The following is a 22670-nucleotide window of genomic DNA, read 5'->3' as shown; positions in this document are numbered from 1 at the left end:
GTTTTAATTTGGCTTATCAAATTGGGGCCACTTGACAACGGATTCTCGGGCTGCTTTTTGATGCCGGTTTGCCCCTGTGTGCCTGTGTGTAAGTATGTGTATGTTTATGTGTGTGTGTGTGTGTGTGTGTGTGTGTGTGTGTGTGTGTGTGTGTGTGTGTAAGTGTGTGAAAAATCCTCTGAACAGAAGAGTGCAGAATCTTCTGGATCTACTATCATCATGCCCAAGGGATACTGTCTTCTCAGGAGCAATGGCCCAGGAGCTGCTGAAAATGGTAACGACTGTCATAGCAGCTGTCTACTAGGCAGCACAGAGTGCTGTGTGTGTGTGTGTGTGTGTGTGTGTGTGTGTGTGTGTGTGTGTGTGTGTGTGTGTGTGTGTGTGTGTGTGTGTGTGTGTGTGTGAGTGTGTGGGTGTGTGTAAACAGAGGGTTTAGCTACCATGGCTGGTTCTTTATGGAGAGATTAGAAAGCCTGGGCAGGGCACTGCAACGTGTGTGTGTGTACGTGTGTACGTGTGTGTGCATGTGATGTTCACACCCTCTGTACCCTCTTAACACTGTTTCACATGATTCAGTTCATTGTCAGTACATTATCCCCCCCTCCATTCATTGTGCTGCTGTGACATAGAAAGCCACTGGGTGTTTATGTTACGAATGACACTTTGAAACCGCATTGGATGGAATCGGATCCTTGAGGTAAAATTTAAGATTTATGTGTAAAATTACTTCCAAAATCAAAACAAATCTGAGTTTGTTTTAATCTGAAACATTAGATTATCACTTTTTTTTTTTTTTTACTTAGATTATCATATAACAACCCAATTTACACTGATGATTAACGATTTGATTTTGACATGATTTTCAATGCATCACGATTAATCTGTTTTAATGTATTATTTTGTATTCATAATCACAAGCACTTAAAAGAGCACTTTTATTTTCCCTTTAACCTGTTTGTTAAACAGCTGTTTTAAAAGATAGGAAATACTGACATTAATAATGTCTTTTTCAAATAAGCAAGCAATACCTATGTTTAAATTATTTTTAACACAGGATCCGTAAAGGCCCTACTTCACAGAACAACATGCACCGACTGTAGCACATAACTGCTAGACACAACAACATGATATAGAACCTGAACAGCAGGATTCATCAATAACAACAACAAAGCTGCTTTAGTGAGCATTTCACTGGGGTTTTCAAGCAGGCACCTTCCTTCATCAGTCTTTCGTTGCATTTGGCCAACAACACTTTCAGCAGGCTCATCGGAGGAGTCTAGCATCCCATGCGATGTGATGATTGCACAGTCACGCTAAAATGTGTTTAAAATCTGATCAAACTAACGTGTTACTGTAGCTGGCTGCATCACAAAACCCAGTGGATTGTTTGCCGTATGTTTTGCCTGTATCTGTAAGTTAATTTTCATTTCACTGATATCTGTGGTGGTCGTAGCAGAATGCTTTATTTACATTAAAGGTAAAGTCTTGGATTCCATACACTTCTCACTGTACTCTCACTGTCTGCTCTGGTGTTTGTACACAGTTCTGGCTCTGTAAATGGAAAACAAACATAGTGGCTCAGACTGAGCCATAAACAATCCCAGCCAATAAACACGGTGCTTCAGCTGCATGGATGGGAGGGGTGTAATTAGTTTGGCTGTTGAGCTGAAATATCAACATTCTTTTGCAAAACGAATCACTCTGAATCTTTAACTGTACTTTGATAGTGTCACAAGACCCTAAGGAATGTGTAACACTACACGTAGTATGTATGCTATTGCCACTTTTATATGTAAATGAACTTTCCATTCATCATTACTGCAAACTGCAGTGAAATGGGTTTGAATGAGTTGATAAAATGCATAATCCTGAAATGCAAATTATTTAATTAGATTCTTTATTGTTTGTTTGTTGTTTAATTTACCTGCATCGATGTAGAATCTGTTTGCATCATGATGCCATCAATGGAAAGATAATTTCCCCCAGTCCTAACGTCTTCATTACGGCTTTGAATTAAGTGGCACCAGTCACCACTCTGGCCTCTCCAAGCTCATTGCCAGAATAATGTTTCCACCGTGCAACACAGTCACCGCCGACCCCCCATCCCCCCCCCCCCCCCCCCCCCACCCCCTCCATCTGCACAGCATGACTGGGCAGACACCTTCACCCAGGCGATGGTCACCATGGCAATCTGTCGCTCCCTTGTGCCGCTGACATCTGCTTCTGGGTGACTGGCGGATTAGGGCCAGCCGAGAGGAGTGGGTGCATCCACGATAACACGGCCCCCAGCCAGCACTCCGGTGCACAGATGGCCTGCCCGGTCACGCCGCAGTGTCAGTTACATATGAAAGACCGAGTGAAAGAACTAAAGAGAGAGAGAGAGAAAAAAGGCTTCAGATGAGCACTTTTTGGGGTTGCAAGCAGCACCCATGCATCACATAACAATCATGTTATTGTTGTCCTGCTTTTGTGTGTGTGTATGTTGTTGTTGTTGTTGTTTCTCTGTCCCCCACTTCTGATTGTGCTTATCGTGCAGGGAGGCTCACAGCTTGAGTACTGCATGCGCCACCATGGCCAGGGATAACAGCATTCCTGCTAAAATAAGTTTGGCTTGGCACTCTCTGAAGCTAATCAGACCCCCCCCCCCTCCCTCGATACACACACACACACACACACACTGCCCCACACCCCCTCCACGGTACCACTGAACGCTGGGAATTTTGGAATTCTGCGAGGCCTTGCAGATCGAGCTCAGCAGTTTGTTCAGTGTGGAATTTTGGCCGTACCGATGCAGTGAGGGGAGGAAGCCTCTATAGCCTCTTCGAAGAGGGGAGGGGAAAAAAAACAAAAAGATTCCCTGGCTGGAGTTTGTGTGCGTTTATGTAATGAAGTGTGACAGAATGGATTTTCACTGCAGCGTCTTAAGCAGCCCACACACACACACACACGCACACACACACAAGGTGTAATTAAAAGGGTTGCTTTTTCATAACCATGCAGTTTGATTTCCCCTATCTGCAGCCTTTCTCTGTTTCTCCTGGGTGTCAACTCTGAAAAATGGAATCCAAACTTATCCTGACCTACACGGCTGAGTTGGATAAAGGCTGTTTTTTTTCTCCCCTCCTCCTGATTGAGAAAAATGTTGAGAAATGACTTGACTGTGGTGAGATGGAAGAGTCTCCTGGAACAAGCCGGCGGCAGGATGGGTGCACAGAGCAGGACGCTACCTGCGAGGACACGGGCAGTTGGACGGCACCTGGATGACAGGTGGCGAGTCAGCAGCCTCCCTCTTCTCCTGCTGTTTGCCGTGGAACACGATAGAAGGAAGGAGGGAGGGACAGAGGAAGGGGGGGGGAGGGAAAGAGGCACAGAGAGAGGGGGCAAAGGATTCAATCTGTGCTCAGAACTAAAGCATTCTTCTTCAATCAGCAGCGGGGAAAGACTAAAGAGAACCAAGCGAGACTTCTTTCAGAGCTCTACAAACACAACAGGACAGATTGCATTATAAAAGAGCATGTCTAAGTACTTAAGCGCCACTTAAAGCATCACTGAGCTGGCGTGAGACAGAATATAGGCTGCTTTCTGCTTGCATGATTGGATCGATGTTCTTGCTTACTGTGCATTGCTATCTTCTAGTCAGGATGAAGTGGTTAGATTGATTGCTGATAATCTCTATTTTCGGACATTTTTATTAGGTAGTTCTGATGATAAGAGGAAAGGTTTTTGTTTGTTATGTGTATCACTTTTGTTTAAAGACAGTGGTGGCTAAATGGATTCCATAGCTTGTGATTTTACTCAGGGAAGAAATGGTGGAATGATTAAATAACATGGGCTGGCCACAAAGGCCTTTTTGTGCAGTAGCTTAGAATCTGACGTAAGAATGTTGAATGCGGAGCACTTATAAAAGTTTTCAAGCGCGAAGTCACAAGACACACAGGGCTATCCTTACCCATGCAAAGAAAAGTAAGTGTCCAGTTTCTTCAGTGACATTCCAATGACATTTATTTCATTCTCAAGAAAACAAAACTAAACAAAACTGAAAAAAACGGTAAAAGCCGCAGTATGCAGGGTGCCCTGTTCTGATAAAAGTGTTGGCTCAAGCGGTTTGTCATGTGTGGTGCCTGGGAAACACACATGCACATTTCTTCATGAACACAGGATTGCACACACACACACACACACACAGACACACAGACTGCTGAGCTGCGCTGGGTCCATTGGGTGCACTCATGACTGATGACTCCCAGCCAGTGGTTACAGGCACATGTTTGCCTGTGTTTCTCTGTGAATAAACGGCAGCGAGGCTGTGGCCTCACAAGAGGCGCTGAAACAAACTGCCTTGTGTTAATTAATCAATGCCTCCGTTTTGCCCTCACCAGCCTCCCTAATGTTCACCTTCAGGTAGGCTTCATGAGGAGGGAGGCAAGAAGGAGGGGGTGTTGGGGTGGGGGGAGAGCTTCGTCAGCAGGAATAACAACACCCCACTGCCTATATAAAATAAAAACAGGCTGCCTGTTTTCTGCAAAGGGTCTCGAAAAAACCCATTCCTGTGTTTCCTGCCAAAGTCTCCCCATTGTGTCTGAGCCAGTTTGAGGAGGGAGGCAAATTATATTAGCTCAGCATTGAAAAACATCAGCTTAGCCATGGGTGGTGTGTGTTCATGCACAGATGACAGTACAGGACCTCACTGTGTGATAATCCTGCCCAGTCCCTCTCTCTCTCTCTCACTCACTCACTCACACATGTCATCCGCCTCCTTAATCAAATTAGCTCCCTTCCAGGCAGAGAGGAGACTAGAGGGAGGCAGCGCCATAGAGCGCACAGCAGACAACGCCCTGCAGCTGACCTTTCTTTTTTTCTGGTAAAATGGGCCTTTGGTTGAAAGCATGTTTTGGGTCGATGTTAAGGGTACGGTAAGACTATAAAACATATATATTTTTTCTCCAAAATAATAAATAAAAAAACAAGCTTGTCTGTTTTACATCCACATAGCACACCAAAAGTCCCTGGCATCATGCCTCATTGATGCCGTAACTATGATACAATTCATTACCACAGTACATGCCTACCGATTTATCACTGCAACCTTATGTTATACATCAGCGTAAAGCAAAGTCTTTCATCTGTATCTAAGCCTATATGTACACTGCCTCTGGCAAAGCATATTGTCACCACAGATATTTAACATGACAATGGCTGCCAGAGCCGGCGTGATGATGGTGACGAGGCAAAATAAAAACCCTTCCTTCTCCGTGTAATCAGTTTGGATGGCACTTCATCACATGGCAAAGGACAGGGTGACAGCAGAGCTGCGCTGCGTGGGGGAGGCTGCTGCATGTCCTGGTGCTGGTAAGATCTCAGCACGAGCTGAGGGGCTTTTACCGCACCCCCCCACCCCAGCCCTCCTGCTGGCAGATGCTGTGGCCCGCCCTGCTTGCTATAATTAGCTCAGTTGTCTGAATGTAACAGATCCCGGGCTGCAGGTGACAGCTCTGTGTGTGTTGGAGTGGAGTTTTCGCTGCATGGTCACTGAGGGCCACTCAATCTACGGTAAGTGCACAGGACCAGCGAGCCGCGGCAGGCCTGGACGATTATTACTTGTGCAGCGAGGACGCCTCAGGCCATAGAGACAGATTTATTTGCATGGGGCCAGGCTCTGGTGTAGGACTTTTCCCCACACACACATACACCTCTCAGCGGTTGGGTCAGGCATGGTGATGAAGCCAAGTCGAGTTAGGATGGCTGTTTGCAGATTGTTTCTGTAAATCATTCACCACATTTTGTCTCTCAGTCTCTTCAGCCCCGCAGCCTTGTGAAAGTGAGGCAATGTGACCTGTGACACACTACACAACACTTACAAACACACACACACACAAGAACACAAACGCATGCATGCCTTCCACCTCACTGAGCAGAGCGAGTGCGACACACACACCCCCCACACACGAGAGCACACACACACCCCCACACACACCGTATGCATGCCTTCCCCCTCACTGAGTAGAGCGAGTCCTACTAGGCCCCTTGTGACCTGAGTCAGATGTTTGAGAGGACTGCATTAAGCATGTGTGTCTACTGACAACATGACTTCTAAGGTCTTCTACACAACAATAAGGACATTTAGTACTCCTACAGCACAGAACAAATGGCATTGTAATGTTATTACAACTGTGTGTGTGTGTGTGTGTGTGTGTGTGTGTGTGTGTGTGTGTGTGTGTGTGTGTGTTTGTGTTTTTTTTCATTTCTGTGTGAGTGTTTCTGAAAAGTGTAGGTAGGTAGTGCTGGCCTCAATCCAGATATCATCGTTTTTTAGTCTTTCAGCTACATGTCTTATAACAAGGCTGGCAATGAGCACAAGAGCTCTTCTAATTTGTCTCTGTGCTCAATGCCATAAAAAGAACACCACACACACACACACACACACGAACATCTCACCATTTTAACACAATGGCTCATAGTAATAATTAAAGTGAAATAATATCTTTCCCCTTGCCGACTTCCCAGATCCATCCTGTAATGATTCTCTCTGGCTCTCTCTCCAAAAGAGAGCACACTCAGAGGGGTCCACGGATGAAGAGATAGTCTAAGAGGGGGGATATTGGCTCTCTCAGTCTTCATTTATAATTAGAGGAAACAGCTGATAAAATGAGACCAGTGAGATGGTGAGGACGAGGGCGTTTTAATTAGATCTGCCTCATAAGCAGAGATGAATTTAAAGTCCCACACACTCATTAACAGCAGGCCGCTTGTAGGACGGGTGATGGCGAACAAGACAGGATGGTGTCTCGTTTGTTTGCTTTGTAGCCTGTGATTATTACATCTAAATGAAGGTGATGTAATGATGTGAAAGCATCAATGTCTTTAGGCAAATGTCTTTATGTATTACAGTGGGACCACTGGCTAAGTGGCAAGAAAACAACAGAGAGACCGTTACACTAAATCATCCAATCATTTTTTTATGCACATTTATTTCAAATAAATGTTGTCTTTAAGTCAATATTGTCAAATGCTTAACTGGAAACAATATGGTGTGAGAATCTTGATAGATAACAGCTTCTGTCTATGACTTAAATATATATTACTGTTAAGGACATTAAACGTTGAACTGCAGGGTTGTTATTTAAAAATGAATGAGTAGTGTCATCATGTTGGCTTTCTCTGGGCACTAATCTAATTTGACATTATCAGTGAAAATGCAGTCAGCTCCATCTAGTGGTAAGCTAATTTGTATAAGTGTCTGTGCTTCTACTCACAAAAATACAGCCTTGCCATGTTCACGTTTTACATAGCAAAGCTAAGGATATATGAATTATTTCGGCCGCTATGACGGCCATATATATTCATCGCTTATATCACTTATATATATATAAATCGACTCATGTTGATTTTCTGATTGACATCGGAGCTTACGTTTGTAGTGGCTGACAAGCCTTTGACAAACATGGATTTCGCATTGTGTGCGCTGCGCCATATAAATACTGTGGATAGTACATGCAGAGCTCAACCTCGAGTAAATCACATCATTTTTAGATTCAAGATGTGCGCCAATGACGTTGTTGATGTGCGTGATTGTGTCATCTGTCATACAGTCTTCCACGTGTGGTCTAGTCTGGTCTGGTTTGGAGTGCTGCATCGAGTTGTCCACTGTCATACGTGAGTAGCATGTTTTCCTCCTGACAATGGGACATTTTATAATTTGAACTGTGTCGTCATCAGACACATCGGGTTGGAAATGAAAGATATATGGAGGTGCTAGAAATGTAGCCAAGGAAACTCACTGTTCTACCTTATGCTAACATTAGCACGTTAGTGGTGTGTTTCTCATATCAACAGGTGTGTGTGACAGCAGTGTTATGTAACGTAGATAGTACTGGAATGTAACGTAACCCTACTTTCTTCATACTGTAAAGGCTAATTTGCTCCCGATGAGAAAAAACATTGCGCTTAACCAACAATATCCACAGGCATTTGAATGTAACCTTACCTGGCCATGCAGCTAGCTAGCAAGTTAGCTAAACTAGCCAAGTCCTTTGAACGGTCTGGATTATTAATCTCAACGGTACAAGCATTACCTACCAATTATTTAAAATGTAAATAACACTTACCTTGCGCGAGAAATATTATTTCATCACTACGTAAAAGATCGGAGAAATCTTTCCCGCCAAAGTTGGCATAACCTTATAGCTTCATGGCTTTCATTTTTTAAACTTTACCAACTAATGTGGAACGTGACCAGTGGGTTTGATGTCAATTTTCAAATAATGTATCGCTAAGGTAATTCAGTCTAGATGGCCAAGACAGCAAATCTTATGCTGTTATTTACATCGGAACATGTGAGGGCGCATAGACCCGCCTTCCTCACGTGGTCACCAATGAATTTACAGAAAGCAAGGAACCTTCTGATATGATACATGAACGGTTGAGGGCCATTTTGCCCTTTGACATATTAGTGCTGAATAGATTTTTGCCAAATTATTGCATTGTCCCAGTGACCCTAGCGCTGTGTCAGTATAATTGTAGATGTAAAATCATCATTGTCAAATAATCTGTCAAAATATTCTTTCTAAACTATTAAGTTATTGGTATGCTTTCCCCCTCAGCTTGTGGTCATGATGAAGTTCATACTTGTTACGGGTGGTGTCATCTCTGGTATTGGAAAAGGAATTATTGCCAGTAGTGTGGGGACAATTCTGAAGTCCTGTGGCCTTCGTGTAACTGCAATTAAGATTGACCCCTACATCAATATCGATGCTGGCACCTTCTCACCTTATGAACATGGTAAGTTCACATTTTCTGCTTCTTGATTTAAAGGTGCAGTACCCGATTCTGGCAAAAGTTTGTTGATATTTGAGCTCAACAGCCAATCAAATTACAACCCTCCCGTCATGCTCCTGCAACATGTTGATTGGATTTTACCCTCTGTTAGGTTTGCCTAATCTTGTTTGTACATCTTAGGGGAAGTTTTTGTACTAGATGATGGTGGCGAAGTGGACCTGGACTTGGGGAACTATGAGCGCTTCTTGGACATCCGTCTAACCAAAGACAACAACCTCACAACAGGAAAGATCTACCAGACTGTCATTAACAAAGAGAGAAAAGGCGATTACTTGGGCAAAACAGTCCAAGGTAAAATTGTAATGTAGGGATGCATCTTGTTGCTGGAAGCTTTTGCCACAGCATTGCTGCTCAACATAGCCTAGTTTCTGCTTTTGGAAAGCCTGTGTAAACATTGTGTGTAAACATTGGTAGGTCACACTTAAAACTCCTGAATTTTATCCATATCATATTGGTTATTTAAAGAATGTTTCTATGATGTTAACGTAGAAAAAAAAACCTATAAAACGTGTCTCTTCACTTTTGAACCTGGTGCACATATTAAGTTCTGTGTGCTGAAAGAGCTTAATCATGCTCAGGCCACTTAAAATCCTGCTTTAATGCTTTTATTCTTTCCCTTGTCCCTTCCTTACATCTTGTCTCTCTGCCCAGTGGTGCCACACATCACAGACTGCATTCAGGAGTGGGTCATGAAGCAAGCCAAAGTATCTGTGGATGTTGATGATGTAGAGCCCCAAGTTTGTGTCATTGAGGTACGTACGCTATTTGGATTGTAAAATTAAAAAAACTCCTTACTGAAGGTATGTCTAGATAAGGTCGTCACAGATGCTGTTATTTTCAGACGGTGATTCAGCCACAGGCTTCCATCATTGCTCATTCTCTTCATCATTTTGACTATGAGAGAATTGAAATAAAGTGCCAATTTTACGCTTTTTATGTCAATTTGAACAATGGTGGATTTTCAATTAGTTCAAACTGAAGTTTTTAATGTGAAAAAAATGGCTGACCTGGCTAGAAACTCCTGTTCTAATGTATCACTCAAGTACAGTCGAAGTTCTTTCTTTTTATTTAACTTGATCTAAAATTCTGGCCTAATAGATTGAGATGTCAGTGTCTCTGGTGTGGAAGTTCATGGTTTCCTTTTGGAACAGCTTGGAGGGACCGTTGGAGACATTGAGAGCATGCCTTTCATTGAAGCCTTCAGACAGTTCCAGTTCAAAGTCAAGAGGGAGAACTTCTGCAACATCCATGTCAGCCTCGTCCCACAGGTATGGTCTCAAACTCACCTCACCTGAGCAGGCAGATTATTAGTAGTAGTAATTGTTGAATTAGTCCTGTAAGTGAACTTGTAGAACAAGGTGCTAACACCAAGTCCAATTGGTAGTGCTTACAACAGTTATGGGCTTGATACCTATGAATCACACTTTGATGGAAAAAAACAAAACATATATAGTTATATAGTTATCATTCTGTAAGTCGCTTTGGATGATCGTGTCTGTCGAGTCCGGATACATTTTAGTCAATAATTAAATAAAAGTGAATTTGCTTAAGTTGATTTTTAGAGGAACCTCTAGGTCAGATACATTACCCTGTGATCTTCAGCATCTGCCTTAATAACGATGAAATGAGCTGATTGGCTGGTTGTTTGTTGTTGTTTCTCCAGCCCAGCGCCACAGGAGAGCAGAAGACCAAGCCCACTCAGAACAGTGTGCGTGAGCTGCGTGGATTGGGCCTGTCACCTGACCTGGTAAATGCCACAGCCTTCACTCAGTGTATCCCCGCGGCACTTTACAGTTAACATTTTCTCCGTTGAACAGTTCATGAAGTAAAAGCTGTCATTGCATTACGTTGCAAGACTTAATATATATATAATATTGATGCTGGTTTGCTACATGGATTGTATTTGCTCATTTTTACTGTAATGTAATGAATGTCTAGACTTTTACACACCACTGTGGTAATGGCCTGTATGTCGTCATGCTCCAATGCGCTCTCTGTAGATTATGTGCCGTTGCGCCACACCGCTGGAAAAGGCTGTCAAAGAGAAGATCTCTATGTTCTGCCACGTGGAGCCAGAGCAGGTAAAGTACCCCTTGCCAACCACAGACAACTCATCATTGATGATTTTGCTGGCCAGAAAAAAGGGATTCTCATCCTTTGTTAAGCTGATTTGTTCAAGGCATGTGATCGATAGTGCTCCTAGTAACAACACAAATGTCACCCAGGGAGGACGCACACTGGCAATTATATAAATCTGCATTGGACTTTTAAGTCACCTTGGATGAAGGTGTATGCATGTTTGAACAAAAGGTAATGAAATTTGCCCCCCCCCCCCCCCCCCCCCCCCCCTCTGCTTCAGGTGATCTGTGTGCACGATGTGTCGTCCATCTACAGGGTGCCCTTGCTGCTGTGCGATCAGGGCGTGGTGGATTACTTCAGCACGCGACTCAACCTGCAGATGGACATGAGGCCACGCAGGTTGCTCACCAAGTGGAAGGAGATGTCCGACAGGTGACCGAATCCAACACAGTTTTTTCACACACCCCACTAATTGTGATTAAATACAAGAAAAACTAGTTTTCTGCATTGATGGCAGAACTGGCTTGATGAGAATGCATTCAGATCTAGGGAGGGGAGTTAACTATATTCTACAGTAAAATGAATAGGCTTCTTAATGGTTAATTAAGTCTGTTAATTGTTGTAAAATGAGCATAAATGCAAGAAGTTGAATTTCCCCATTTCAGGTATACAGTTATGGTGATGCTGGTATTACTGTTTTAAAATAGAACCTTTCCGATTTGTGAAGATGAATGATCAATTCTCGGTTCGGCACTGGAGGTGTGTAATCACGTGTGTGCTTGTCCACCCCACAGATCAGACCGACTCCTAGAGAGCTGTTCCATCGCACTGGTGGGGAAGTACACCAAGTTCGCCGACTCGTACGCCTCGGTCATCAAAGCCCTGGAGCACTCAGCCCTCGCCGTTAATCAGAAGCTAGAGATTAAGGTAATCCAGCCGGCTCCGCTTTAGGCCACCATTGCAGGGCATACCTTCCAGGGCCACTATAGAGATGTGAGTGAGCTGGTTCACGGGAGAATAGTAGCGTTTGTGCAACAGTTATACCACTGTTGTGACTACTCAGTTGGGATGGAAGATCAGTTCAGGTGGCATTACACAGATATTCTTGAACGCTTGTTTATCTCCCTCTGGGACGAAATACTGTTTTCTGATTGGCTAATGGGGTGTACATTAAGTTCGTGGAACTGCACACCTTGGACGTAGTCCCAGTAGAAAAGTTAAATCGCCGTTCCATATCAATGCTCTTGAATGGTTACCATTGACAACCAACGTAACGTTTATTTTTTGACAGCTAGGATAATTCGGACAAAGATGGCGGCGTGTTGGGAGAAGTTAGTGGGAAATGTTTTATATGAATTAAGCTATCTACACGACTTTTTATAGGTCTAAATTGACTCGGTTAGTTGTTTATGTGCTACACGAATGTTGCAGAGTATTGTAAGTCTTAACTGAAAGTCTTGAATATTATTTGTAGGCGGCTGCTAACGCGTAGATCAAAACCCCATTCAAACAGATAGTAGCTCACACGGCTAGCTCGCCGGCTCGATTGTGAGCCTTCGACCAAAATCACCAAACTTGACCTCCCTGTTGCTCTGTCCAACTTCACCATCAACGGAAACGTGGAGTTCAACTTTAAATAGTAAAACCTTATGAACAACACCTTTGTCCGTGTGTCCGTTTTACAGAGGAGAGCTCATGAGTGTCACTTTGCAGCAATGCCTGGGGAAACTAAAAGTCATATGATCAAGACCAGTTCCACGCACTACTTTCTCACTACTTTCTCTAACGGGAGCACTAGGCTTCAAATCAAGAATTCATTAGGTTATTATGCATATTAAGTTTTCTAAAAATAACGGAAATTCTAAATATAATAATAAAAACATTTTTGGATGTTGTAAACGTCCAATGACCGAGTCGACATTATGTTTAAAGTAACCTGACAGTCTGGCATACTTTGTTTGTTTGAGAAGCCATGCCAGGGAGGCAATACAACACATTATATAAGGGATAACGGCCTCCGAGCTGTGCAGTTCTACAAAGTTCGCGGAGCTGCGCGTCGTGGAGTTCTTTGCCCCGCAGCGTCCATTAACTTTGTAGAACTGCACAGCTAGTCGGCCGTTATCCCTTATATAATGTGTTGTATTGCCTCCCTGTTATGGCTTCTCAAACAAACAAAGTATGCCAGACTGTCAGGTTACTTTAAACATAATGTCGCCTCTGTCATTCAGGAGATGAGCCCATACATTCACCAAAAACGATGCGGGTTCTTATTCCTCCTGTTGTAGCAGGTGTATTGGCACGGCTTTGTTGTGTTATAGACAAACAGCTGTTTTGACAATGTTCATATTTGGTCATAAAGACACCCAGGGCTGTGTCTAGTATGAGGACTCCATTAACCTCAAGCTCGCCACATTCTCAGTGGTGTTCAGTTAGAAATTGCAGACCGACCGAAATATTCAAACAGTTGTGATTATCCTGGATTTAGGCATCAGCTGAGTGGGCCTGTCTTGAAGTGTTGTTGACGTCTACCAGGCACTACTAACACGTGCCTCTGCCTGCTGATTCTTTCTGCCGTCGCTTTCTCTTTTCCAACACATTGGAGGTGCTGCTTACCCGGGGCTAGCCATAGGCTTACTGCCATAGGTGGCAAAAAGGTAGTGCCAGCTATGGGGCATGCATTAATGCCTATTTGCTCTCTCTCTCTTTCCCTCTTCCTCTCCCTCTCTCTTTCTCTCTCCTTCTCCCCCCCTCACCTCTCTGTCCCCTTCTTTCTCACTCTTCTCAGTACATAGACTCTGCAGACCTGGAGGCGGCTACTTTACAGGAGGAGCCGGTGAAGTATCACGAGGCCTGGCAGAAACTCTGCAGTGCAAAGTGAGTGTATGCGCAAAAGCATGCTGGTGTGTGTGTGTGTGTGTGTGTGTGTGTGTGTGTGTGTGTACCCTTACATGTGTGTCTGTGTGTATTCGTGTGTGTAAGTATGTGTATGTTTACATGGGTTTACGTGTGTTTATGTGTTTGATTGGTTGAGTATGTGTGCTTTCCCACCTGCAACAGTGTCTCCCAATCTGTGTAAACGTAGTTTCAAAAATATTGTATTGATATTATATAACTGACCGTTTAATTTGATTGTTGATGTTCCAGACTCAGTTTCCGACAGGCCCATGTTTTGTTTACACAGCACCACATATCTGTCAGAAATCCTTTCACTTGTGGGACAGAGTTGCACCAAAGTGCACTCCCATGAGGATTCCCATACATACTGCATGCACACATGAATCTGTGTTTGGCACAGGTCAAAAGGCACATTTGTTTTCTTATTCTAGTCGGTGACTGACTCAGCGGTTTCGGTCAGATGTAGGGGTAGGGAGTGTGTGTGTGTGTGTGTGTGTGTAGTGATTGTAGGGAGTGTGTGTGTGTGTGGGTGTGTGTGTGGTGATTGTTTTGGCTTGGCCTCTGCTGTGCATGGGCAATGTTATGAGCATAGACAGTAAAAGAGTGGACGGAGCCACTCCATAGGGTTTGAATGGAGAGCAGTGAAGCCAGATTTGGGGCTATTGTCTGTTGGCCTCTCGTTGACATCAGACATCGTTGATATTGTCTGGTAGCTTTCCAGCCCCCCCCCCCCCCCCCAACTCTTTTTGCTCACTTTAGATCTTTCAATGCGGCTTGATATTTTTATTTGAGTGCAGGTGAATCGCTGTGTTCTGTCTGACCTCTTTAAGAGGTAATTCTTTTGATTCAGAGCATTTGTTGTAGATGATTATCCAAGCAATTCCACTTCTCTTGTGTGTGCCTGGATGTTGCAGGTCTGCAACGTCATTTGTAGCATAGTTGGCTCGAAGGTACATTTATTTGATGTCAAAGAATCTGAACTGAATGGAGGTCGGTGGAAGGTAACTCCTAGTTTGGCCTTACACTGAGAACCCCTCCCATGACTAGTACGCATTACAAATGCTTGCTACCCTTAACCAACCTTGGTTGTGCCTCCTCTCCTCTCCTCTCAGTGGGGTCCTAGTGCCCGGTGGTTTTGGTGTGCGTGGAACAGAAGGAAAGATGCAAGCCATCAGTTGGGCCAGGAAACAGAAAAAGCCCTTTTTAGGTAAAGAAGTCATGTAACAACTCCTTATGTTTGTACAACTCTATCCCAGTTTCTTCATGTTAGATAATAACATATGGTTTTGCAACTGCAAATTATTTTTTATGAGAACAACGAGTGTATAATGTAATTTGTTTTTCAAATAATGTAATAAAACCTGGTGCATGCTCTGTTGAGAGAGTAATGTCAAAAGGACTGATCATGTTCGTGTGCTGTTTCATTTTGTGTATTTATTCCATCCACAGGGGTGTGCTTGGGCATGCAGCTGGCAGTGTGCGAGTTTGCCAGGAATGTTCTTGGCTGGGAAGGTGAGTCTGCTGTAGCAATCCTGAGTTACATTTGGCCACGGCACAACATAAAGGTTACATCGCTGTGTGCCGGTTTTATGAGATTAACTTGCAGATGCAGCTCGAACAATACTTATGTGGTGAATAATGATTCAGAGCATATATTACTTTTTGTCCCCTGTTCTCACAGATGCCAACTCCACTGAATTTGACCCAGACAGCAAACATCCGGTGGTAGGTATCTGCATGGGTTTATGAAAGCTGAGAACTGTCTGTTGTGTCATTTGACTAAAAGCTAAGAATGTGGACATGGGGAAGTAGTAAGTAGCATTGCATAATGGAGCTTTTTTCTCCGGTAAACCCAACAAGAGTGTGCATGTTCCATGTGTTGCAGGTGATTGACATGCCAGAGCACAACCCAGGCCAGATGGGTGGCACCATGAGACTGGGCAAGAGGAGAACCGTCTTCAAAACCAACACCAGTGTTTTAAGTGAGGGCCAGCCACAATTATAAAAGGCTTATTATTTCTTCCTACTTTTACCAGTACTCCTACTCCTTCTACTCCTCCTACTACTGCCAATAATAATAATAATCAGACATAAGGACTTCATCATGACGCATCAGGTGATAAATGCCTTTTGACCTTCCAGGAAAGCTGTATGGAGATGTTGACTATGTTGATGAAAGGCACAGACATCGCTTTGAGGTATATTTTGTGTGTGTGTGGGTGTGTGTGTGTGTGTGTGTGTGTGTGTGTGTGTGTGTGTGTGTGTGTGTGTGTTGATGTGCATAAGATCTCTGTTAGTTTTCTTTTGTCACTGATTGATATCCCCCCTTTAGGTCAACCCAGACCTGAAGCACCATTTTGAGGAGAGAGGATTGCATTTCGTTGGGCAAGATGTGGAGGGCGAGAGAATGGAGGTGATCGAGCTAGAGGGTGAGACTCTACTGCCTTTGTTAAATTCAGCAGGGTTTTAGTGGTCTGGCCTCTGTTCAGATTACAGGGGGAATGTTACCTTATTCCTTTTTTCGCCTGCACACAGAATGTTTTTTTTTCTAATGGCCTGTTTAGACACCAAAATTCAATGTTTTTCAAATCTGATTTTGACCACATTCATTTAAATGAGGAGAATTGATAAACTTAGGAAAGTTGTTATTTTTCACATATGCCTATGTGGCTTTAAAGGTCAGATTTAAGCATTGAGCTTTAATTTAGTATCATAAATAGCTACTCCACGACAAGACACATTTATATAGAACCATTCATCTGCATTGGTGATTCAAAGTGCTTTACAAAAAAGCTAATTAAAGAGTCTAGAAATATAACATTAGACAGGTTTTAGTGCATCATAACTTCAATTCAATTTTATTCATATTGTGCCAAAACAATACAATTTGTCTCAATGCGCTTATAACAGTGACGAATGACAAAGCATCTGAGAGCAGATGGGTTTTGAGTCTAGATGCTGTTACTGACTATCTCCTCTCTTTGATGCTCAGACCATGCATACTTTGTGGGAGTGCAGTATCATCCAGAGTTCACGTCCCGCCCCATCAAGCCGTCGCCCCCTTACTTTGGCCTGCTTCTGGCTGCCGCGGGGAAACTGCAGGGCTACCTGCAGAAGGGATGCCGTCTGTCCCCAAGGTGAGTCGTCTAAACTACAATATCTCTGCACTCCTCTGCCTAGTAACATCTGCGGAAATGGCACACTGTGAATGTCAAAGCAAATTCTCCAACTCACAGTGGCTTTCAGCGGTGTGATTGATGAGTGGGTTTACTGTGTTGTGTGGTTTTGTAGCATGGCATTCTGGTCCTTTGTCCTTGAGGGTGCCCAAAAGGCTGTCGTTCATAATGCACACTGTCATTGCAACTGTTCAAGTAACTGGAACATAGTCTAAAGTCTGATTTCTTTGTCTACTCAGGGACACATACAGTGACCAGAGTGGCAGCAGTTCACCAGACTCCGAGATCTCGGAGCTCAGTTTACCTCGTAAGCCTGAGCAGGCAGACTACTGAACAGCCACGGCAAGGCCTGCACTGTGTGACTCGCTCTGTCGTTGTGAACTGAAGACTGTCTCTCTCCTTTCACTTCTGCTAGAGCCCTCTGAGCCACAGCTGTCAGCGTGTGTCACTTTAGGAACTTTTAAGGCAGAACATGAACTGCTTTAACAGTTGATGTACTGTTGGACTGCAAGGAAAGGAATGTACTTATTTTAAATGAAACGTGTCTGCTATTACTACTATGTTACATTATTTTGCTTTTGTTGGTTTATCATGATTGTAATATAATATGTTGAAAAAGCATGTATCATGTATTTGAAGTTTGCGTTGTGGTTATAAACTGTTCAGTAGCGTTCTGTTTGTCCTGCCATTGAAGTTCATCAATATCTGTTTCATCCTGCCATTAAAGTTTTAAAGTTTCTTGTTTTCTTTTTAACCACATATTTTTTTTGTTGGGAGGTCACTACAGCAACTGTTGCGACTTGTCCACATATGAGATGTGATTATTAAATAATGGGACTACTAGTGTAATTCAATTGTATTAAAATACTCTTTATACTCATAATAACAGTCTCATTATTTAATAGCCACACCTTGTATGAACGGATTGTTTGAGTTTCGTCTATGAAGCCATATACTATTTTCCACATGTTGCCTTTGATTTACAAGGATCATTAAATAAAAAATAAATAAAAAAACAGTATATGCATGTACAAATGTCTGTTCAGTTTTGTGGGTTTATGTTTCCGCCTATGAATATAATGCAGATTTAACAAAGATTTTTAACCAGTTTCATGTGGTAAGATCATGTCATGTAAATCAGTTATGAAGACACGACATATTTGTTTTTGTTTGTTTTAAATTATATGTGTATTTATTTTCTTTTCATTGTAGATATGCGTGTAGCTAGCAGTCTGATTATTAAAAAAGCCTTTTACTTTTAAGATCCTCGCTCTTTCGCGAACTTTTATTTTGATGTCTTACATTCTATTCTGAACTGTCACCCGGAAATTATACTGAAAGAACAGGGACACGGATTGCTAGAGCTGCTGTTGTTATTCCCCGATCCTAAACGCCGTACGTTAGTGAAATACACCAGAAAATGGGGAGATAGTATATTTCATAGTTAATCAAGTAAGTAACTTTTTTTATTGTGTAAATAAGGGTAACTTGTCTTTAAAATATCAGCGTAATACTACTTAGGACGTTAACAATTCGCTAAGGAGGCTATCTAGCGTTAAGCTAACATTAACCAGAAAAATAAGAAAACCACATTTGTTGGCGATTTCCAGGATTTCATAGTTTCATATTTACAAAACGTAATTTTAAAGCGATTTTATTTTTTTGGAAAAAGTTTTGTGTACTCACTAGAAATGTTGCAGAAAAGCCTGGCAAAGTTGTTAGCCATTAAGCTAGTTAGCGATAGATACGCTAAGTTACCTAACCTGATACTACAGCTCGTAATGACAGTTTTGACTTATCTTCACGGTGTCTGAACGTATTTCTTAGCTGGTTACCTTCAGACCTGTATGTCTGAATTATGAGATGTTCCTGTTTGTTTTGATAGGTTTCACAGCTTAGAAGCTACCTTTATTAAGATTGCGTTGAACAGATACGACACCAGCCCTTGCCACCAGCATGGCAAACAATACTACCGCGCCAGGGAAGGTCCTGGGCACACCTGGACCCGCTGGAAGGCCTTCGGAGGGAAGCCAGGTAAGTCACCTGTCCAACATTCGTGATGTTGTGAAAGAAAATATCAAATAATGTGGCTATTGGATTGTCTGTCTCCGGTAGTTAAACATTCAAGTGTCAACCGAATTTGTCTTAATTTGTTGAACAATGTTATTTTCCCCTTTTAATGGCCACTCTTTTTCTTATGTTAGGTCCTGAGTAAGAAAAAACTGCAGGACCTGGTCCGGGAAATTGACCCAAATGAGCAGCTTGATGAGGATGTGGAGGAGGTTGGTGTCTTGAGTTGCATTTCTGTCCTGAATACATATAAATTGAACATAAAAGGTCTTGTTCCAAATGCTGGCTGTGTACAAGCCCCTGTTGTTCCCCTTCCCCTTCTGCCACACAACCCTCCCCCTTCCTACCTCCACTCAGCCGACCTCAAGCAGATGGGTCCCCCCTTATGTGCCGTGGTTCTGCTTAAGGTTTCTTCCTGCCTAACGGAGTTTTTTCTTGCCCCTGCTGCCATTGTGCTTGCACTAAGGGGGTTCAGGCTCTGGGCTCTGTAAATCGCCTAGAGGCAATTGTATTGTTATGGCGCTAAATAAATAAAATTTAGTTATATATTAAAAAAAAAAACGGTAGAACTACAACTTTGTCAAATCCTCCACATCATCTATGACAATGGTTTCTTGTAGGAACAAAGATATAGTGGTGTTTGTGAAGGTAATTTTTTGCTGTCTGATGTTGTGGCTTAACTGGCACTTCCTGTTCTGTGCAGATGCTGCTGCAGATCGCTGATGACTTCATTGAGAGCGTGGTGACTGCTGCCTGTCAGTTGGCTCGCCATAGGAAGTCCAGCACCCTGGAAGTGAAGGATGTCCAGCTACACCTGGGTCAGTGGTTGCTGCTTTCACTTGCACTCTGTTAGCTGACACTTGAAAATTACCGGATAGGTTTTGGATGACACTTCTACACCCTGTTGCTGTTTTTGAGGTTGTTTCATAACATGCATCCCTTTTTTTTTTTTTTTTTTTTGTCCCATATATTGTTTCTATATTCCTCAAGAATGTTGTGTCTTGAAATAGTCTTGTTTTTCTCCAATATTACATTTTGAAATTGTGTGCGATTTTTAAAAAGATTTAAAGGTTTTTTTGTAATTTAATCTGTGTCAAGTCAAAGAGCATTTGTAAAGCCTCATGGATTGACTGGTTGATTACTTGTGTGTTTTTAGAACGCCAGTGGAACATGTGGATCCCGGGCTTCGGCTCTGATGAGATCCGCCCGTATAAGAAGGCATGCACCACAGAGGCCCACAAACAGGTCAGATACTGGACACGTCACTGTATGTCATTCTCTGTCAGAGCTGGTGGCTGTGTGGTACTGAGGCGGTTTCAGTCTGTTCAATCACCCACTGTTCTACCTCATGTGGTTACACCACAGCCTTTACTTTTAGATCGGTAACCTAGATATTGTAAACAGGAAACATACCTGACCTTATTCAACTGAATATTCATTGGTTTTGTTACGTTAGAAATGCCACTGATCAAACAGGAAAAAAAGTGAAAATATTCATTCAGTCAATCACATCCATGTGCATCAGATGATTATATTTGGAAGGTCTGAAATATGTTGAAGGTGCCTAAAATATTTTCTATAAAACCACTGACAAATCTGCCATAGTCAAGATGTGATACATTTAGTAATTGCTGTAGGTTGAGAATGAATGGTGTGTGCTATTGCTAATATACTATAATATACTTGCTAATGCACGTCAAGTGAAGTGATCATGTGTATACTCAGCAGGCAGGAGAGATTTTACTGACTGTTTTCTTTTCTTTTCTTTTTCTCCCATTTCAGAGAATGGCACTGATCCGCAAGACGACCAAAAAGTAGCCAGACCCAGAGCCCACACGACAAAATCCTTTTTTCAAACTTTTTCTGCTTTCTCTCGGGTTATTGAAGGGTTGGGATTGACAAAGCAATTGGTTTAGGGGGAGGGTTGGGCGACCAGGGGTGGGTTAGGGTGCGTGTGCATCTCCAGCCGCAGATGCTTACTCAACCAGTATTTCTTAGAAAAAAACAAAAAAAAAACGTCAAGAGTGATGTGTCTACCAGTGGATTATCACTGTCATCATGTTTTCCGACTTTTTCTTTGCGTTGTGTGTTTGTGATCATTTTCTGCCGCTGCTACGGAAGCGTTTCCAAGCGGGCAGGTCGTCTCATCAGCTGTGGTGTGCTCACATTTCAAGGGCATTCAGCAGAAAACCTGTTTGTTAGCAGCGTCGTTTCACTGGTCTCCGATCATCCATTGCATGGTTTGTTTGGCGCCGTACATCATCCATTCCAGCTGACACAGAGAAAATACTCACTGTTCGAATATAAACGTGTCGATGTGAGCACACCTGCTATATGTGGCAAAATATCCCCAGCAGTACGGAGTGGCTTGGCTGCAACAGGCTAGACCTGTGGAGTGCAGATGCTCCTATGTACATCAAGCTAATTAACAGCTTATCTACTTAGCTGTCCACACAACTAAACTGCCCTCATCTGTGAAAATCAGGTCTCCGTAACACACACGGACGCATAGATAAGAATCTGTACCCTGTACGGGTATCTGTTTAAGCTGACGTGCATACATACATATATTTACTAACCCACAAGGAAAGAAATGCAGTCAATGTTAACTGTAATGCCAAGCATCATGGTCTGAATGTTTGACGTGTGTTCATTTTCCACCCCTCTGCCATCCTGCTTCACTTTTCAGTATTTAGTGAGAATCTTCTTGCCAGGAATTCTCCTCGCCTCCTGTTTTCATTTTTATACTGGTTTGGATCAACACTTATTTGTAAGGATGCTCCTGAAAGGTGACTAAGTTTTTCTCGAGGCTTGATACACAAGTCTCTTTCAGCTTCTTTCCAGGCACCATGTAAACTACATAGACACTTGTCCCTACCCACATTTAACTAGCTAGGTAGATTTTTGTCGTCAAGTTTCTTCTTTCAGTTTCTGTTAAAGAGTTGGCATGTGTTTGCAGTCCTGTGTCTTAGAATTGTTCAAAGTGGTAGAATATTATTATTTTTTCTTTCAATTCTGAAGTAATACTGTACCCTCAGCCCCACAAGCAGAGAGACTCAACCTGACATGATTTATGAATCATTATTGTTTTTGGTGCTTTTTTCTCCCTCAGTGTTTCTTTGGACACTGGGAAAGATGTCAACTGTTTTTGTTTCTGAAGGACACAGAAAATTATGAGCTGAGTGTTAGTCTATTTTTTTTCTTCTGTTTTGTCTTGGTGGTGGAAAAGAAAATGATCTGAAAGAGGAAGCAGAGGAAGAAGCCTGGCCATTATCACCAGTCTATTTGTGTGTGTGTGTGTGTGTGTGTGTGTGCGTGTGTGTGTGTGTCTGTGAGGGTGGGGGGTGTTGGGGTGGGCTGGGGGAGGGTTTTGTTTTGAAAGATTCATTATTATTTTTTTTTTGACCTTGTATCACAATGTTTCAGTATAACCTGTGTTTGATTTTTGTTTTCCATAAATGAATAAAAAAAGTTAAAATGACAAAACACAAGTGTGATGTATTTGTCACCCATAAGATAATTGGTTTGCTTGCAGGGTGAAGCTTGTCACAGAGGCAGTATTATCGTACATGTATCCCTTTTTCTACCTTTTTGAACTCGCCTACTAAATCTGAC

At 42.7% G+C, this 22670-nt stretch overlaps 2 protein-coding genes across 2 annotated transcripts; both read left to right on the top strand.

Moving 5' to 3' along the window:
* Positions 1-7601: 7601 nt before the first annotated feature.
* LOC308380536 (CTP synthase 1-like) lies at positions 7602-17723 on the top strand. Its single transcript, XM_080857930.1, has 18 exons — positions 7602-7653; positions 8601-8778; positions 8956-9126; positions 9487-9587; positions 9987-10103; positions 10499-10582; positions 10836-10916; positions 11195-11346; positions 11709-11841; positions 13700-13788; positions 14922-15016; positions 15259-15321; positions 15491-15534; positions 15695-15791; positions 15952-16007; positions 16142-16238; positions 16802-16946; positions 17225-17723. The coding sequence occupies exons 2-18, from the start codon at positions 8610-8612 to the stop codon at positions 17316-17318; spliced, it is 1788 nt and encodes a 595-aa protein (XP_080714056.1). The 5' UTR covers positions 7602-7653; positions 8601-8609; the 3' UTR covers positions 17319-17723.
* A 590-nt stretch (positions 17724-18313) lies between these two features.
* On the top strand, positions 18314-22391 carry taf12 (TAF12 RNA polymerase II, TATA box binding protein (TBP)-associated factor). The gene is made up of 6 exons (XM_080857423.1): positions 18314-18437; positions 18871-19019; positions 19190-19267; positions 19759-19873; positions 20212-20300; positions 20838-22391. The coding sequence occupies exons 2-6, from the start codon at positions 18942-18944 to the stop codon at positions 20871-20873; spliced, it is 396 nt and encodes a 131-aa protein (XP_080713549.1). The 5' UTR covers positions 18314-18437; positions 18871-18941; the 3' UTR covers positions 20874-22391.
* Positions 22392-22670: the final 279 nt, after the last annotated feature.

Source organism: Sprattus sprattus, assembly GCF_963457725.1.
Source record: "Sprattus sprattus genome assembly, chromosome: 19".
In the NCBI taxonomy this organism is placed as follows: Eukaryota; Metazoa; Chordata; class Actinopteri; order Clupeiformes; family Clupeidae; genus Sprattus; species Sprattus sprattus.
This window is presented reverse-complemented; position numbering and strand designations above follow the sequence as displayed.

What these genes read in the sequence shown, in the direction of transcription:
- taf12 (XM_080857423.1), top strand. Translation starts at nt 18,942, where the DNA reads ATGGCAAACAATACTACCGCGCCAGGGAAGGTCCTGGGCACACCTGGA. An exon ending in TTGATGAGGATGTGGAGGAG is followed by an intron (nt 19,268 to 19,758) that starts GTTGGTGTCTTG and finishes TGTTCTGTGCAG; the next exon opens with ATGCTGCTGCAGATCGCTGA. An exon ending in GGATGTCCAGCTACACCTGG is followed by an intron (nt 19,874 to 20,211) that starts GTCAGTGGTTGC and finishes GTGTGTTTTTAG; the next exon opens with AACGCCAGTGGAACATGTGG.
- LOC308380536 (XM_080857930.1), top strand. Translation starts at nt 8,610, where the DNA reads ATGATGAAGTTCATACTTGTTACGGGTGGTGTCATCTCTGGTATTGGA. An exon ending in GAATGTTCTTGGCTGGGAAG is followed by an intron (nt 15,322 to 15,490) that starts GTGAGTCTGCTG and finishes CTGTTCTCACAG; the next exon opens with ATGCCAACTCCACTGAATTT. An exon ending in CAGACAGCAAACATCCGGTG is followed by an intron (nt 15,535 to 15,694) that starts GTAGGTATCTGC and finishes CATGTGTTGCAG; the next exon opens with GTGATTGACATGCCAGAGCA.